The 19,092-nt window shown below is 47.3% G+C and overlaps 1 protein-coding gene across 1 annotated transcript; it reads right to left on the bottom strand.

Annotated features, from left to right (window-relative positions):
- Positions 1–784: 784 nt before the first annotated feature.
- LOC134336644 (uncharacterized) lies at positions 785–17,582 on the bottom strand. The gene is made up of 13 exons (XM_063030976.1): positions 16,992–17,582; positions 12,785–12,909; positions 11,994–12,111; positions 8,203–10,203; positions 7,003–7,143; positions 6,187–6,374; positions 6,013–6,110; positions 4,611–4,738; positions 4,344–4,533; positions 3,992–4,139; positions 3,842–3,917; positions 1,684–1,809; positions 785–1,140 (listed from the first exon to the last, which is right to left on the bottom strand). Exons 1-13 carry the CDS (start codon positions 17,185–17,187, stop codon positions 1,031–1,033), a joined length of 3,645 nt encoding a protein of 1,214 aa, XP_062887046.1. The 5' UTR covers positions 17,188–17,582; the 3' UTR covers positions 785–1,030.
- Positions 17,583–19,092: the final 1,510 nt, after the last annotated feature.

Here is a 19,092-nt window from a genome sequence, read left to right as displayed (position 1 = left end):
AATGTACCTAACCTAGAGACCACTGAGTGCACGTTCATGGTCTTCTGCTACTGTAGCCCATTCACTTGTACATTCACAGATGCTCTCTGCACTCCACTTGTAATGAGTGGTTATTTGAGTTACTGTTACCTTCCTGTCAGCTGGAAGCTGTCCAGCCATTCTCCCATCACTTCTCTCAAAGTGTTTTTGCCCACAGCTGCCACTCACTGCATATTTTATGCACCATTCTGCAAACTTTAGAGACTGTTCTGTGTGGAAAATCCCAGGTTAGCAATTTGAGATATTCAGACCACCCCATCTTGACCCAACAGTCGAAGTCCCTTAGATCACATTTCTTCCCCAGTCTGATGTTGGTCTGAGCAACTGAACCTCTTGACAATGCCTGCATGCTTTTATGCATTGAGTTGCTGCCACATGATTGATTGAATACTTGCATTAACAAGCAGGCATACCTAATAAAGTGGCCACTGATTGTATTACTAGTTAAATACATTGGAGGAACTCTATTAAAACAGCTTTGAAATAAAGTACCTACACTCCAATTAATCCTACTGTAATTGAGGAAGCTAGCTGGCACACACGAGCAGCTGCAGTCCATCTTTCCACCACCTGTCTCAAGCTTCTACCAACACAAGTTAGTGGAAAGTCAGCATGGCACATTTCAAAACAGTGCTTAATAAGACAAAGTGGAAAACTTGCCCTTTTGTAACAAATGCTGATGTACAACCAAATTCACCCCCACCAAGATTTAAATATCAAGCCAAACAACAAGAATTGAGTTATGAATTTATTTGTTCTTGGTAACACAGTAAACACAAATCCAAAATACCAAAAGTATACTTCTTAGATAACAATATAAAATGTACAAGTCCCAGAGGATATCACCTTGTAGTTACAGAACAAGTTAGCACTGGCATTTGATCTTGGCAAAGCCAGTCAAGGCAGTGTCTGTCCATTGTGAAGAAAGCAACACCATATTTAGGAACTGAAGAGCCTCAACTTGCATATTAGAACACAAGCTCCAATTAAACTACGATTTGTGGAGTTGTTTACAATTCCAACACACAGCAAGTCCAGTTATCAAGGACAATACAAGCAATGTCACAGCTGCTGCAAGCAGGATGCTGTCATCTACAGGCTCTGCAAAGAAAATAAGAGGTTTCAGTATCTACACCCGAACAATTGCCTTTATCTATCCTTGAGGAATTGTGAATGTCATATCTTCAGAAATAATTCAATTGAATGAGTTCTGAATCAGCTTACCATGCGACTCCATTTCAGGTGACCAGTGATGTACATATGGCAGTGTTGCAGACGAGTACAAAGTACAACTAGAGCATTTGCAGCATACTGCCATCGAATAATTGGCTCATTTAGTATGGAGGCAGATAGGGCTTAACTAGCCATAATTTAAGTCGTCGGAAAGTGCAGTTATGCACCCACTGATGACTTCATTAGCTTGGCATTTGTAATTAACTGTCTCTCAGCAAACTTTAAACAATCAAGATTTCAACTATTGCAACAATATTGTTAGACTGGTAATTGCAACACCAGTTTAGGATCTTCTTGTAAGCCTGCTATACTTTAATATAGAGGCAAGCCTTAAAACTGAAAAATACTTCAATTTTAGTTGAGCATTCTAGGCTACAATGTGCTTGCTTAGGAAGAGATAATATTTCTTACTATTTTCCTGGTAAGAGTCTGCAACATCACTTTCCTCAGGAGTGAAGATTATGGGTCTTTCCAGTGTCACCAGTCCTTGGTCGAGGGCTTCAATAGACCCACGAACATCTGAATTTCTGATCATTCCTGGCAAATGAGAAAAGGTTTGAGAGCAGGGTAAAGTTTGCTGGTTTGTGAAGAGTTTGACAATTGAGTGGAAAGAGATATCCCTTCACAAGCTTAAAAAAGGAAACTAGGAGAGCCAGAAGGGGCCATGAGAAGGCCTTGGCAGGCAGGATTAAGGGAAAAACCCCCAAGGCATTCTACAAGTATGTGAAGAGCAAGAGGACAAGACATGAAAGAATAGGACCCATCAAGTGTGAGTGGGAAAGTGTGTATGGAACCAGAGGAAATAGCAGAGGTACTTAATGAATACCTAAGTCAGTATTTACTATGGAAAAGGATCTTGGTGATTGTAGTGATGACTTGCAGCATTCTGAAAAGCTTGAGCATGTAGATATTAAGAAAGAGGATGTGCTGGAGCTTTTGGAAAGCATCAAGTGGGATAAGTTGCTGGGACCAGATGAGATGTATCCCAGGCTACTGTGGGAGGCGAGGAAGGAGACTGCAGAGCCTCTGGTGATGATCTTTGAATCATCAATGGGGACAGGAGAGGTTCTGGAGGATTGGAGGGTTGCGGATGTTGTTCCATTGTTCAAGAAAGGAGTAGAGATAGCTGAGGAAATTATAGACCAGCAAGTCTTACTTCAGTGGTTGGTAAGTTGATCCTGAGAGGCAGGATTTATGAACATTTGGAGAGGCATAATATGATTAGGAATAGTCAGCAGGGCTTTGTCAAGGGCAGGTCAAGCCTTACGAGCCTGATTGAACTTTGAGGATGTGACTAAACACATTGATGAAGGTAGAGCAGTAGATGTAGTGTATATGGATTTCAGCAAGGCATTTAATAAGGTACCCCATGCAAGGCTTATTGAGAAAGTAAGGAGGCATGGGATCCAAGGGGACATTGTGTTGTGGATCCAGAACTGGCCTGCCCACAGAAGGCAAAGAGTGGTTGTAGACAGGTCACATTCTGCACAGAGGTCAGTGACCAGTGGTGTACCTCAGGGATCTGTTCTGGGACTCCTACTCTTTGTGATTTTTATAAATGACCTGGATGAGGAAGTGGAGGGATGGGTTAGTAAGTTTGCTGATGACACAAAGGTTGGGGATGTTGTGGATAGTGTGGAGGGCTGTCGGAGATTACAGTGGGACATTGATAGGATGCAAAACTGGGCTGAGAAGTGGCAGATGGAGTTCAACCCAGATAAGTGTGAAGTGGTTCATTTTGGTAGGTCCAATTTGAAGACAGAATATAGTACTAATGGCAGGACTCTTGGCAGTGTGGAGAATCAGAGGGATCTCGGGGTCCAAGTCCATAGGACGCTCAAAGCAGCTCGCAGGTTGACTCTGGTTAAGAAGGTATATGGTGTATTGGCCTTCATGAATGGTGGAATTGAATTTAGGAGCCGAGAGGTAATGTTGCAGGTAGTAGGACCCCTGATCAGACCCTACTTGGAGCACTATGCTCAGTTCTAGTCACCTCACTACAGGAAGTATGTGGAAACCATAGAAAGGGTACCAAGGAGATTTACAAAGATGTTGCCTGGATTGGGGAGCAAGCCTTATGAGAATAGATTGAGAGAACTCGGCCTTTTCTCCTCGGAGTGACAGAGGATGAGAGGTGACCTGATAGAGGTGCATAAGATGAGAGGCATTGATCATGTGGATAGTCAGAGGCTTCTTCCCAGGGCTGAAATAGTTGCCACAAGAGGACACAGGCTTAAGGTGCTGGGGAGTAGGTACAGAGGTGATGTCAGGGGGTTAAGTTCTTTTACTCAGAGTGGTGAGTGTGTGGAATGGGCTGCTGGCAACAGTGGTGGAGGTGGATACGATAGGGTCTTTTAAGAGACTTTTAGATAGGTACATGTTTGGCACAACTTTGAGGGCTGAAGGGCCTGTATTGTGCTGTAGGTTTTCTATGTTTAAGTAGTGTTCTGGCCATCTCTCAGATATTGAGAGCAGCTTATGAGGCTGCACGAGGGGGAACTAACTGACTAGAGCCACAGGCAAAACAGGTTCCGAGGAAGGATACCTTGATTACTGATTAGATACTTACTTCTCCCAGCATTGCAAGTTGTAACACACTCCATATCAGATGAGGGGCACACGGTTGCACTACAGTGGAAGTAAACCTACAAAAGATAAATTACTAAGTAACATGCCTTGTACTGTGTAATGAATAGTGTACACAAAAACCAGCCCCAACCTTGCCACTCAAAAACGCTTGAGCCTTCCGATTCCAAAACTGGAATGTTTTCACTTCAAACCGTTTGTGATGTGTTGGGAATGGCACACTGGAGGTTGCATTGACCACATGCAGCTGGGTCAGATAGTTGTCCCCATAAAATGGACACCTACAGGAATGGAAAACAGCTTTGATCTTCATGCTTCAAGTATGATGTTGATGCCATTAGTTCACACCGCAAGATGACTGAACCAAAAGCAATACATCCCAAACTTCGACAGTTATTAACAGAAGCCCAAGCTCAGCATGTGGCAAGTAGATCTAAACAAGCCCCTCCAGGGAAATGCAATGGAAAGAATGGAATTATACTTGCCCATTCACAAGAATGCTCCATTGTTTGCCAAGATGAGGGTCTTGTGTTTGAGTTGCCCAACAGTCGTGCAGCACTAATGCGATATTGGCATCCAGTCTGTGGAGAAGACGGACTTCCACATACACTGGCTCTCTGAGATATTTCACCAGTGGGTAGTCTCCATCGACAAACCAAGCACTGTAGGACTGGTCTGTGGAAATAAGACTTCTGTCAGAACAGGTATACCAGAATGAGATTACAGGTGCAAGGTTTGCATTGTTGAATTACCTTTAGCTATCCTCATTTCTAAATTAAGGATGCCATCACCCATCACAGGAGATGGAGGCGAAGGAGTGCTCACCCTCAGCGTTAAGGAAGTGTCCCTGTTACTGCTGAAGAAGCATCTCACACGCAACCTGTAAGGCACAATGGAGGTTTCAGCTAAAATGAGGAAGTAACTCGAGGCTGGTAACTAGCAGCCCTTACTAATGGACCAATAAGAATTTAATGAAAATTGAGACAAGGAGGGGGCAAACTTCTGCTGGCAGATGTTTTGGCTGGATAGGTCAGGTAGCTGTGTATTCCAATTGCGTAAATAGCAGTACAAGTAGACAACTGTTATGAGAGGTCCTGCAGAAGCTAAATCCAGAAAATAGGACACTCAGTGCTGGATGTGCTGAGCAGGTCAGGCAGCATCTATGGAGAGGAATAAACAGTCGATGTTTCAGGCTGAGTCCCTCCATTGGGACTGGAAAGGAAGGGGGCAAGGGAAAGATGCCAGAATTAGGTGGTGGGAGAGGGGAAGGAATACAGGCTGGTGGGTGATTGGTGAAGCCAGGTGAGGAGAGGTGAAGTTGGATGCTGAGATAGGCTAGCAAAGGGCTAAAGCATTCTGATAGAAAGGACCATGGAGGAAAGCGGAGGGGAACTGAGGAAGGTGATAGGCAGGTTAAGAGAAGTGGTCCCCACCTTCTTATTCTGGCTTCTTTACCCTTCTTTTTCCAGTCTTGAAGGGTCTTGGGCCAAAACACTACCCGTTTAATCCCCTTCACAGTTGCCATCTGCTCTGATGAGTTTCTCCAGTATTTAGTCTGTTACATCGTCGGAATATGTTTGGCAATTGTGTTAGCACAGGGTTGGGAGCAATGAGGAATGGTTTATGGAGCTCAAAATTTGAGATGCTGGTGATGACAATATGGTATTCAGTCAGCACAAGTCTCCACACGTAGAATCTGGCTCTAAACTCACATCAGCTTTGTGTTCAGAGTTGAAGTTGATTTGGTACTCTGCAAACCCAAGAGATTGGGCAGATACTATAAATCCAGAGTTACACAAGTGTTGGAGGAACTCAGCAGGTCAGGTGACATCTATGGAGGGAAATAAACAGCTGACGTTTCAGGCCAAGGACCCTCATCAGGACTGGAAAGGACAGTAAGTCAGAATAAGGTGGGAGAGGGGAACGAGTATAGGCTGGCAGCTGATGGATGAAGCCAAGTGAGACGAGTGATGGGGGGGGGGGGAGAAAAGAAGAGGAGGTGATAGGTGGAAAGGGTAAAGGGCTAAAGGAAAGGTCTCTACCTGAAACAACTGTTTATTCCCTGATGCCGTCTGACCTGCCGAGTTCCTCCAGCATTTTGTGGGTGTTACTCTGGTCCACTGCAGGCTGCCAGTCCAGGATTCACAAGCTCACCTGAAAGTACTGTCCCTGGTTATGGAGCCACGAGCACCTTTCAGGGTTCTCCTGTGAGACGCCACATCCACTTGGTAAGTTACGTTCGGCCCAGCCACCTAGAAACACACAGAAGCCATGAGTGCCTGCCATGTGTGATCTAACCCAACCACCACCTCAAGAGAAGAGACTTACTGTTTGCACACTCCCACAGGCATTAAGTGGAAAGCTGAAGACAACAAATTCAGCTGTCCTGATTACAGGGACACACTCAGAACCTGTGCTGTTCACCAGGATGACAGAGTCCAGCTCAAGGGAGGGCACTGTGGCAACCTTGGGGACTACAATTGTAAATAGTCCTTTGCTTGTGCAATCAATGTAAGCTGGGAATAGAGTTGTGGACAGTTAGCAAGTGTTCACCTCTGAACGAAGCCATCAGTCTAGTTCATCGCATTAAAAAAAATCTACCCCTCATCTTAATGCAGGAAGTTTTTAAAAACACCCACCCAGAAAAAATCCTACAACCACTGTTTGCAACTTTGTTCAAGTTTAATCACACAAACCAATCTTCCGTCCTTGGACTCACTTTACACTGCACGCTGTCGGAGCGGTGCTGCCAGGATAATCAAGGACACGACCCACCCAGCCAACACACTTTTCGTCCCTCTTCCCTCCGGGAGAAAGCTCAGGAGCTTGAAGACTCGTGCGGCCAGATTTGGGAACAGCTTCTTTCCAACTGTGATAAGACTGCTGAACGGATCCTGACCCGGATCTGGGCCGTACCCTCCAAATATCTGGACCTGCCTCTCGGTTTGTTTGTTTTTTTTTTGCACTACCTTACTTTCCATTTTCTATTTATGATTTATAATTTAAATTTTTAATATTTACTATCGATTTGTACTCCCGGGGCAGGAAGCGCAGAATTAAATATCACTGTGATGATTGTACGTTCTAGTATCAATTGTTTGGCAACAATAAAGTATATAGAAACACCAAAGTTTAAAAACTAACCAGTTTTTCCATAAAAGCAAGGGGTTTCCTTGTTATCTGGATCGTAACAGCATCCTTTAGCTTTACATGCCTTCTCACCCAATGGGATATCAGCACAGCACACACGATCCTCTGCAGGGACAGCGCAGAACGGCGTTCTGTCTGCAATAGAGTCAACGATAAACATGCACACACACACAAAATGCTGGAGCAACTCAGCAGCATCTATGGAAATGAGTAAACAGTCCCAGACGTTTCGGGCCGAGACTCTTCATGAGGACCGGAAAGGTGGGGAGAAGTCAGAATAAGGTAGGTGTCTGTGTAGAGAAGAGAAGTAAAGGTGATAGGTGGAACCGGCGGGGGGCAATGAAGTAGAGTTGGGAATTTGATTGCTGGAAGAGATAAAGGGCTGGAGAAGGTGCCAATCTGATAGGAGAGGACAGAAGACCATGGAAGAAAGGGAAGGAGGAGGAACACCAGAGGGAGGTGATGGCCAGGTAGGGAGACAAGTTGAGGAGGGGAAAAACAGGAATGGGGAATGGTCAAGGGATGGGGGTCAAAGACAATTACTGGATGTTTGAGAAACCGGTGTTATTGCCAGCAGGTTGTATGTTACTCAGATGGAACAGAAGGTGTTGCTCCTCCAGTCCGAGTATGGCCCCCCCCCGAAGCAGTAGAGGAGGCCACAAACAACAACAAACACCACACATAGATAGCGAACAAGGCAAGTCAGCTGAGGCATTAATCCTGCTGCACTTTCAGTTAATTTTACTGCTGAGAAATTAGAAACACAAACTTTGGACATTACGATGCCAGTAACTTGGCCGTGAAGTTCGGAAGAATCCATGCAGTTATCATACACTGGCACTCGCTTAGAAAAACATTTCAAGCTAGATGAAGCATGCTGAAAGCCCAACAATGAATATGCAGAGTATGGAGTGAGATGACATGAAGGATTAGACACAATGTGAAGGGTTAGTTTAGTAGGCTTTTAATTAGTTCAACACGACATCGCAGGCCAATGGACCTATCCACGTTCTAGTTCACAAAGTACCCAAATGGAGACAGTACTTTATTTCAAGACATTATAAGAACTTGGATGTAGTTTTTCTCTCTCCAGTGTACACTAGCCCATTGTTACTGGTGGCAGAACAGAACCAGCTGTTCCAGAGTCTGCACTGGAGTAGATTTTATTGATTCTAATGTCAAGACATATTATACCTTCAACAGATCTTTGGTTTGGGAGAGTGGCGTTGGCTGGCTTCACAGGTGCTGGTGTGATGGGTCCGGGAGCAGTGCTGGGTTTGGCCGGCTGAGTGACAGGTCCGGGTGTGGTGGTATCTTTGGCCGGCTTCGCAGGCACCTGGCTGACTGGTCTGGGAGCGGTGGTGGGTTTGGCTGACTTCACGGGTGCCTGACTGACGGGTCCAGGAACCATTGTGTCTTTGTCTGGCTTCACACATGCCTGGGTGACAGGTCCGGGAGCGGTTGTGGGTTTGGCTGGCTTCACGGGCGCCTCACTGACAGGGTCAGGAGTGGTCATGGGTTTTGCCGGTTTAACAGGTGCCTGGGTGACTGGTCCAGGAGCGGTGGTGCCTTTGTCTGGCTTCACTGGTGCCTGGGTGTCAGGTCCAGGAGCTGTTGTGACTTCAGCCAGCTTCACGGGCGCCTGACTGACTGGTCCAGGAGCTGTGCTGGCTTTGGCTGGCTGAGTGACAGGTCTGGGTGTGGTGGTACATTTGGCCGGTTTCAGGGGTGCCTGACTGACAGGTCCAGAAGCTGTGGAGGGTTTGTCCGACTTCACAGGTACCTGGGTGATGGGTCCAGGAGCCGTCGTTGCTTTTTCTAGTTTCCTGGGCACCTGGGTGACGGGTCCGGGAGCGGTGGTGGGTTTGGCCGGCTGGGTGACGGGTCCGGGAGCGGTGGTGCCCTTGTCCGGCCTCACGGGAGCCTGGGTGACGGGTCTGGGAGCGGTGGTGCCCTTGTCCGGCCTCGCGGGAGCCTGGGTGACAGGTCCAGGAGCGGTGGTGCCCTTGTCCGGCCTCGCAGGAGCCTGGGTGACGGGTCCGGGAGCGGTGGTGCCCTTGTCCGGCCTCACGGAAGCCTGGGTGACGGGTCCGGGAGCGGTGGTGCCCTTGTCCGGCCTCGCGGGAGCCTGGGTGACAGGTCCAGAAGTGGTGGTGCCCTTGTCCGGCCTCACAGACTCCCGGGTGACAGGTCCAGGAGCAGTGGTGCCCTTGTCCGGCCTCACGGAAGCCTGGGTGACGGGTCCGGGAGCAGTGGTGCCCTTGTCCGGCCTCACGGAAGCCTGGGTGACGGGTCCCGGAGCGGTGGTGCCCTTGTCCGGCCTCACGGAAGCCTGGGTGACGGGTCCGGGAGCGGTGGTGCCCTTGTCCGGCCTCACGGAAGCCTGGGTGACGGGTCCGGGAGCGGTGGTGCCCTTGTCCGGCCTCACGGAAGCCTGGGTGACGGGTCCGGGAGCGGTGGTGCCCTTGTCCGGCCTCACGGAAGCCTGGGTGACGGGTCCGGGAGCAGTGGTGCCCTTGTCCGGCCTCACGGAAGCCTGGGTGACGGGTCCGGGAGCAGTGGTGCCCTTCTCCGGCCTCACGGAAGCCTGGGTGACGGGTCCGGGAGCAGTGGTGCCCTTGTCCGGCCTCACGGAAGCCTGGGTGACGGGTCCGGGAGCAGTGGTGCCCTTGTCCGGCCTCACGGAAGCCTGGGTGACGGGTCCGGGAGCGGTGGTGCCCTTGTCCGGCCTCACGGAAGCCTGGGTGACGGGTCCAGGAGCAGTGGTGCCCTTGTCCGGCCTCACGGAAGCCTGGGTGACAGTTCTGGGAGTGTTGGTGCCCTTGTCCGGCCTCACGGAAGCCTGGGTGACGGGTCCGGGAGCGGTGGTGCCCTTGTCCGGCCTCACGGAAGCCTGGGTGACGGGTCCGGGAGCGGTGGTGCCCTTGTCCGGCCTCACGGAAGCCTGGGTGACAGGTCTGGGAGCGGTGGTGCCCTTGTCCGGCCTCACGGAAGCCTGGGTGACGGGTCCGGGAGCGGTGGTGCCCTTGTCCGGCCTCACGGAAGCCTGGGTGACGGGTCCGGGAGCAGTGGTGCCCTTGTCTGGCCTCATGGGCGCCTGGGTGACGGGTCTGGGAGCGGTGGTGGGTTTGACCGGCTTCACATTGGCAGAAACAGTGTCATTGATTGGCTGTTTCTCCTCTGTGATTGACTGGGCTGTTGACAAAGATGAGACAGATTAAATGCACTGTTACAGGAGCAGGTAAAGCAGCAGCAACAGGTACAGAATTGTTATGCTATACTCATGTTGTAGCTTTGACCAAGTGGAACATTTTCCGGTGGTTTCTCATTCAGAAACATTAACACCATCTAAAGTACAAACACAAAATGCAGGAGACCTCAGCAGACTAAACAGCATCTATGGACAAGAGTAAACAGTTGATTTGTGCCAAAACCTTCATCAGGAGCCTTGTTAGCACCAGCTAGATGAGTTCTTAGTACTACAGCACAGAAACAGTCCCTTCAGCCCATCTAGTCCATGCTGGACTGTTATTCTGCCTAGTCCTATCTGCCTGCACCTTGACCATAGTCCTCTATACCCCTTCCATCCAAGCTCCTCTTAAATGTTGTAATCCGACCTGCATTCACCACTTCAGCTGGCAGCTCACTTCACCTCAGTGTGAAATTCAACTCAACACCCTTAATCCACGACCTCTAGTTCTGTCTCACCCAACCCCAGTGGAAAAGTTTACATTTACCTTATCTATAAAGTACAAGACTCAGCTGGCACCATTTCATATTCTATTGTTGCTGTGCCTTCTACTACCTCAACGCAATGAGGAAACAAATATAATCAGTTTGGATCACATCCAGAACAGCTTTTCAGTGTTCTTCAGTGCACATGACAAAAAGGCCTCCATTGGTATCCTAGTTGTCTATGTGATATGCAAGCCGAGGTAGTAGGATAAGGTGATCAAGCTGTTGCGCCTTCTCTGCGCAGCTGACGAATCCAAAGGAACGACAGACACCAATACAGTCTGGCACCAGCAGTGTCCCTCGAGTTGCCAGTCAGCATTAAACTTAACGTGGACTGCCTTAGACTCCAGCTCTGGATTGTCCCCTTTGTTTATTCCCAAAAGCCTCGCCCACAAGTGGATAAAGCCACAAGGCAGTGGAGGTTTGAGATCAGAGTTTTCCTTCTCCTTGATGAGCTGCCAGTCTTAGCTGATGAGCAGCGACTGGTTTTATGGTGCCAGTAACCCACCTTTAGCCCTTCCCGTCAATGGAAACAGTTCAGCCAGGCTTAATAGCTAAGCCACATGTGAAGGCTAGGAGCTTTGGTTGGTCAGATACACACAATTTAATAATAGGTCAGCTTATCCTCACTGTGGGCACGTGGCCAAGTGGTTAAGGCATTGGACTAGCGACCTGAAGCTCGTGAGTTTGAGCCCCAGCCGAGGCAACGTATTGTGTCCTTGAGCAAGGCACTTAATCACACATTGCTCTGCGACAGCACCGGTGCCAAGCTGTATGGGTCCTAATGCCCTTCCCTTGGATAACATTGGTGTCGTGGAGAGGGGAGACTTGCAGCATGGGCAACTGCTGGTCTTCCATACAACCTTGCCCAGGCCTGCGCCCTGGAGAGTGAAGACTTTCCAGACGCAGATCCATGGTCTCGCAAGACTAACTGAGACCTTTATTTATCCTCACTACCTCTCCTGGCCATGACAACCTTAGGGAACCAAATTATAAGTGACAATAAGAAACCAAGTTACAAGTTTTGGCTTAAAAAGTGCAATGTAGTTTGATGTTTAAGACTACCCAAATTATAAAGCAAATGAGATTTCATTAACATGAAATGATTTCTCCAACCACCCCACCTACAGGTGTGTGTGTGTTTGTTTTTTTTTAAAAAAACATACAAGATCCCACATCATATTAAAGTGTCAAGCTGAATGATCAGCCAGCATTCTTCTGGTGGTATTCATAAGTATTTAAATACTTACCAGTCACTGGAGTCAGTTTAGCTGGCAAAGAGCAGTTAACTGGGATGCGTTCTATAACGGTGATCCTCTTTGATTCATCAATCCCATCGATCCGCAGTTCCATGCTCACTATGTTATTCTGGGTGGGGTTAACAACAGAAAGTTGATGGGTGGCAAGTGTTCTTGCGTGAATGAAGTCACCGGACAGAGTTACTAGTAGATACAAAGCAGCTTCTTTATTCAACTAAACAAGCTACAGCGGGCATCATACTGAGATGCTTTCGGTGGAAAGATCTCCTAGCCCAATGTGGGGCTCAGTATTTATTTGCTAAACACAAAGGACAAGTCCATATTTACAAGTATAGACAATGCTTTCTTTTGAAGCTACTTACAAACTTCACACTTTTTGGTTCACATCCATTCCACAGGTGCCAACAGTGTCTGGACTGAGCTTTCAGGAATCCATTGTTCCAAACCGAATCCACAATACACTTACTTGGTATTTTACATGCTTAACATGAAGGACAATCCATATTTACAAAGTATAGATAATGCTGTCTTTGAAACTATATACAAACTTCACACCTTCTGGTTTACGTCCATGCCACAGGCACCAGTGTCTGGACTGGTATTTAGGAAATGCATTGTTACAAACTAAATCCACAGTACATTATCAAGGAGCAGAAGACTGGTAGCCAAACCCATTTGCCAAGTGTAAATGACCTAAACCCAAAAATCACTAACAGCAAGATTGACAGACAACTGATGGCAGCCGGTCCATAGTTACTATACACACCAACAACCATACTCACCACTACATTTACAAAGCAGCCATCATACGGAGTAATGAAGAGCAAGGACCCATTTGCTTCTGGAATAGTTTCAAAGGTACAACGGTGATACAGTGACTGCAGGTCCCTTGGCTCACCAAAGTCATCTGTAAAAGATGGTGCGAAGAAATGCACTCTTATTTCAGCCATTAACAAAAAGAAACAGTAGAAAATGACTACACGTCACACCAGAAGGGTTTCAGCCCGAAACGTCAGCTGTACTCTTTTCCATAGATGGGGTGTGTGTGTGTGTGTGTGTGTGTGTGTGTGTGTGTGTGTGTGTGTGTGTGTGTGTGTGTGTGTGTGTGTGTGTGTGTGTGTGTGTGTGTGTGTGTGTGTTCAGATTTCCAGCATCTGCAGATTTTCCCTGGTATGTCACATCAGGTTCTTTAATTTATTGAGATAAAGCACAGAACAGGCCCCTCCAGCCCTTTGTGCTGCACCACCCAGCCCTTAAAAAAAAAGGGACTACTTACAATGACCTATCAACTGTTACATCTTTAGAATGCGGCAGGAAACCTGAGCACCTGGAGGAAATCTACACGGTCCTGGGGAGAATGTACAAACTCCTTACAAGCAGCAGCAGGAATTGAACCCAGGTCACGGTTACTGTAAAGCATAGTGCTAATGGTGCCACCCCACAGTTCTAGTGGGTAACTGGTTCATTAGGTGCCTTGTCCTACGATGTGGGTGATCATGGTCTTTCGAAGGCTGTGATTATTCTTGGCAATTTCCACCCCTCCCCCGCCCCACAGAAGTAGTTTGCCATTGCCTTCTTCTGGGCAGTGTCTTTAAAGCATGGATTTACAAAGGGGAAATCGTGCTTGACTAATCTTCTGGAATTTTTGTGAGGATGTAACTATGAAAATGGACAAGGAAGAGCCAGTGGATGTAGTGTACCTAGACTTTCAGAAAACCTTTAATAAAGTCCCACATAGGAAATTAGTGGGCAAAATTAGGGCACATGGTACTGGGGGCAGAGTATTGACATAAATTGAAAATTGGCTGGCTGACAGAAAACAGAGTAGCGATTAACGGGTCCCTTTCGGAATGGCAGGCGGTGACCAGTGGGGTACTGCAGGGTTCAGTGCTCAGTCCGCAGCTGTTTACAATATATATTAATGATCTAGATGAGGGAATTAAAAGTAACATTAGCAAATTTGCCGATGACACAAAGCTGGGAGGCAGTGTGAAATGTGAGGAGGATGTTATGAGAATGCAGGGTAACTTGGACAGGCTGGGTAAGTGGGCAGATGCAGTTTAATGTGGATAAATGTGAGGTTATCCACTTTGGTGGTAAGAACAGGAAGGCAGATTATTATCTAAATGGAGTCAAGTTAGGAAAAGGGGATCTAGGTGTTCCTGTACATCAGTCACTGAAAGCAAGCATGCAAGTACAGCAGGCAGTGAAGAAAGCTAATGGCATGCTGGCCTTCATAACAAGGGGAATTGAGTATAAGAGCAAAGAGGTCCTTTTGCAGCTGTACAGGGTCCTGGTGAGACCACAGCTGGAGTACTGTGTGCAGCTTTGGTCTCCAAATTTGAGGAAGGACATTCTTGCTATTGAGGGAGTGCAGCGTAGGTTCACAAGGTTAATTCCCGGGATGGCGGGACTATCATATGTCGAAAGGTTGGAGCGACTGGGCTTGTACACTCTGGAATTTAGAAGGCTGAGAGGGGATCTTATTGAAACACATAAGATTATTAAGGGATTGGACACGCTGCAGGCAGGAAACATGTTCCTGCTGATGGGCGAGTCCAGAACCAGAGGCCACAGTTTAAGAATTAGGGGTAGGCCATTTAGAATGGAGTTGAGGAAAAACTTTTTCACCCAGAGAGTGGTGGATATATGAAATGCTCTGCCGCAGAAGGCTGTGGAGGCCAAGTCTCTGGATGCTTTCAAGAAAGAGATGGATAGAGCTCTTAAAGATAGTGGAATCAAAGGTTATGGGGATAAGGTAGGAACTGGATACTGATAGTGGATGATCAGCCATGATCACAGTGAATGGCGGTGCTGGCTCAAAGGGCTGAATGGCCTACTCCTGCACCTATTGTCTACTGTTTACAAGATGGGTGACCTCAGCCATTATCACTACTCTTCAGAGATTGTCTGTCTGGCGTCAGCAGTCGCATAACCAGGACTTGTGATATGCACCAGCTGCTCATACGACCATCACTGCTTAGTCCCATTGCTTCACGTGACCCTGATCGGGGTGGGCAAAGCAGGTGCTACACCTTGCCCAAGGGTGACCAGCAGGTTACTATCTCCTTTGGAAGGTGGGCATCTCCACCCCTTCACCCAGAGATCAAATTAGTGGCATCCTGTTTATTGAAAAGGCTAGCAAAATTTAGCACATTCTCATCATAAATAAAGTGCACCTTGGCATCCTAACTAGCTGCATCACAGCTTGGCAAGGCAACCCCTCACAGACCTGAAGAAACTGCATTGAGTCATGGCCAAGGCTCAGCACATCACAGAAACCAACCTCTCCTCTGTGGACTGTCTACTTCTGTCAGAATGCAGCTAACAATCAAAGACCCTATCCACCCCCAGATATTCTTTCCCCCCACCCCCCCCAATCAGGGAAAGGTACATAAAACTGAAAGCATATACCACCAAGCTCAAGGATAGCTTTTCTCCCATCATGAATGGTCCCCATGGTACAATAAAATGGCTCCTTAACCTCAGTCCACTTTGTCATGGTCTTGCCCTTTTGTCTGCCTTCACCCTCTCCTCTGCCACTCTGAGTGCAATTATTCCCCTTTATACTCATTGCACTAGGGGATAATGAGGTGTATGGGTGTAATACAAAATTAAGTTCCCGCCCCCCATTGTTCCTCAGGCCTAGAGATAACTATTAACCAATTTAACCAAGCAGAAATATTTTATAATTTTAGAAACACAGCAGATCTATGACTTGATCGATAAAGTACACTATTAATTGACAGCTATTTAAAAGCACAACGTTCAGTGAATATTAAGTGCTTTTCACTAATCCATTTAACTCCACCCTGGACAGTCCCAAGCCCGGATACAAAAGGAGGAGGGTTGGGCACAGGGCTAGCAACCCCATCCTGTTAAAGTAAAAGCCAAAGCCATAGAAACACCAACAGAAGATCCCAAGACCTCATCCCTGAGAGTGGAAAGATCAGTAGTGGAGACATCTGGTCAAAATAGGCCCAGACAGGTACCAGAAGTACACTGCCTCATGGCAGGCATTGAACTCATGGCTGCAAGGGAACAAAATAATGGATAAAGCTCTATCTACCACAGGCAAAGCCCTCCCCAACATTGAGTGCATTTACAAGGAGCACTGCCACAAGAGAGGATTATCCTTCTAAGACTCTCCACCATCCAGGCCATGCCTTCTTCTCACTACCACCGTCAGACAGGAGGTACAGGAGCCTGAGGTCCCAAACCACCAGGTTCAGGAACAGCTATTACCCTACGATCTTCACACTCCCGGATACCCTCGCTCACCACTGCTCTCAACCCAATTTGTGACCCACAGACTCACTTTCAAAGTCTCCTTCTCAGTATTATCTTTATTTGGACAATTTGTCTTCTTTCATACATTGGTTGTTTATCAGTCTTTGCTCATGTATAACTTTTCATAAAATCATATTGCATCTCTTCTGTAAATGCCAGCAAGAAAATGAATCTCAGGGTAAGGTACAATACATCCACTTCGAAATTGGAAGTTAAGGCCCTTGCTGAGAACGAACATTCCACCACGGGGGCGGGCAAGAGTTCAGAGGGGCAGGCAGTGGGGTGGTGGATTTCGGAGGGGGTGGGAGCTGGGGTCAGAGGAGAAAGGAGTGGAGTATTCAGGGAAAGTGGGGTCAGAAGAGTGAAGGAGGGGAGAGTAGGGGGGGGGAGGGGAGAACCTTAGGAAACCAGAACTGGAAGGGCGGCAGTGACGAACGAAGCGCAACTGCAGAGAGGAGCCGCGACCTGAGACAGACACGGCTGAGAAAGGGAAGGGCGGGGCGGGGCGGACAGTCGTCTGGCGGCCGGGGGCCGAGGTCAGAGCCGGAGGCGGCGGGATGGGAACGTCCTGGCCTTGTGTTACGTTCAAAGGAATCACAACTAATCCACTTGAGGAGCCAAGTTTTAATTATATTTAGAGCAAAGGTTAACTACTACCCAAGTTACTTTCCCTCAGTCACGTCGCTCATCATGCCTTACCCACGATTGAGAGTCTAACGGACATTCCTTGAAAGGAATCATTCCGAATCCGCACCATAAGGCCAGTCGGCGAGCAATTAATCTCCTCGGGATAGTCGTAGTATTGTACGTGGCTCCGATTCTGGAGCGATTGATCCGAAGTCGCTACCCTGAAGACCTGTCCCCAAAGGAACAGGAGCATTACTAAGAACCCCATCTCGAATGGTCAGCCTACTCCCCGAGCAGCACCGTTGGGCTTTTGAAGGGAGCACGTCTCCCTTTTTCAGTGGCTCTCCCGACAATGGATTGGATACCGTTAACAAGCGAGACGCGTCGACCACACACACATACAGAGTGCAATTAATTTTCGGCGGCTGATAACAAATCCACGAGGAAAGCGTTTAATAAAATGACGTTTCTTGGTGAGACTGCATATCCTCAGATGAGGCTTGTAGGTGTGAATACAGGCGAATTGACATTCTAGATTTAACCCGCCCGTTTAAGGTGGTCAAATCAGCATTTACGATTAACGTTTAACAATTAAGTTTAATTGTAGACTCCTTATCTAACGAAGGACTTGCCAGACTAGATGCTGGGACTGTTGTATGAAAAGAGAATGTGTTAACTCTTCTGTTCTAAAAGAATGAGAGATTGCATTGAAATATGAAATTTTGACTGGGCTTGAGGATTTTTTTTTACTTGGAGCATAGCAGGCTGAGGGGTGACCATATGGAAGTTTATAAAGTCATTTAGGTGAATAACCAAAGGTTTTTCCTCAGGATTGCGAAGTCCAGAACTAGAAGGCACAGGGTTAAAGTGAGGAGGAAAAGATACAAAAGGGACCTGAGGGGCAACTTTTTCTTAGAGATCGGTGAGAATATGGAACACATTGTAAAACGTGTTTGGACAGGTACATGAATAGGAAAGTATTAGAGGGATATAGAAACATAGAAAACCTACAGCACAATACAGGCCCTTCTGCCCACAATGCTGTGCCGAACATGTACTTTATAAATTACCTAGGGTTACCCATAGCCCTCTATTTTTCTAAGCTCCATGTACCTATCCAGGAGTCTCTTAAAAGACCTTATCGTATCCACCTCCACTACCGTCACCGGCAGCCATTCCACGCCCTCACTACTCTCTGTGTTTTAAAAAAAAAACTTACCCTTCACATTTCCTCTGTACCTATTTCCAAGCACCTTAAAACTGTGCCCTCTCATATTAGCCATTTCAGCCCTGGGAAAAAGCCTCTGACTATCCACACAATCAATGCCTCTCATCACCTTATACACCTCTATCAGGTCACCTCTGATCCTCTGCTGCTCCAAGGAGAAAAGACTGAATTCACTCAACCGATTCTCATAAGGCATGCTCCCCAATCCAGGCAACGTGCTTGTAAATCTCCTCTGCACCCCTTCTATAGTTTCCACATCCTTCCTGTAGTGAGGCGACCAGAACTGAACACAGCCTCCAAGTGGGGTCTGACCAGGGTTCTATAAAGCTGCAACATTACCTCTGAGCTCTTAAACTCAATCCCATGGTTGATGAAGGCCAATGCACTATATGCCTTCTTAACCACAGAGTCAAACTGCGCAGCAGCTTCATTAAGTGTCCTGTGGACTTGGACCCTAAGATCCCTCTGATCCTTCACACTGCTAAGAGACTTACCATTAATACGATATTCTGCCATCATATTTGACCTACCAAAATGAACCACCTCACACTTATCTGGGTTGAAATCTATCTGCCACTTCTCAGCCCAGTTTTGCATCCTATCGATGTCCTGCTGTAACCTCTGACAGCCTTTCACACTATCCACAACACCCCCAACCTTTGTGTCAGCAGCAAATTACTAACCCATCAGTCCACTTCCTCATCCAGGCCATTTATAAAAATCACGAAGAGAAGGGGTCCTAGAACAGATCCCTGAGGTATACCACTGGTCATCGGCCTCCATGCAGAATATGACCCGTCTACAACCACTCTGTCTTCTGTGGGCAAGCCAATTCTGGATACACAAAGCAATGTCCCCTTGGATCCCATGCCTCTTTACTTTCTCAATAAGCCTTGCATGAGGTACCTTATCAAATGTCTTGTGCTGAAATCCATATACACTACA

This window comes from Mobula hypostoma, chromosome 23, assembly GCF_963921235.1.
Source record: "Mobula hypostoma chromosome 23, sMobHyp1.1, whole genome shotgun sequence".
In the NCBI taxonomy this organism is placed as follows: Eukaryota; Metazoa; Chordata; class Chondrichthyes; order Myliobatiformes; family Myliobatidae; genus Mobula; species Mobula hypostoma.
This window is presented reverse-complemented; position numbering and strand designations above follow the sequence as displayed.

Coding starts and splice junctions, on each gene's coding strand:
- LOC134336644 (XM_063030976.1), bottom strand. CDS start 17,187: ATGGGGTTCTTAGTAATGCTCCTGTTCCTTTGGGGACAGGTCTTCAGG. Junction 6,111..6,186: donor CCTGTGGGAGTGTGCAAACA/GTAAGTCTCTTC, acceptor GTGTGTTTCTAG/GTGGCTGGGCCGAACGTAAC. Junction 4,739..6,012: donor ACCAGGGACAGTACTTTCAG/GTGAGCTTGTGA, acceptor TGTGCCTTACAG/GTTGCGTGTGAGATGCTTCT.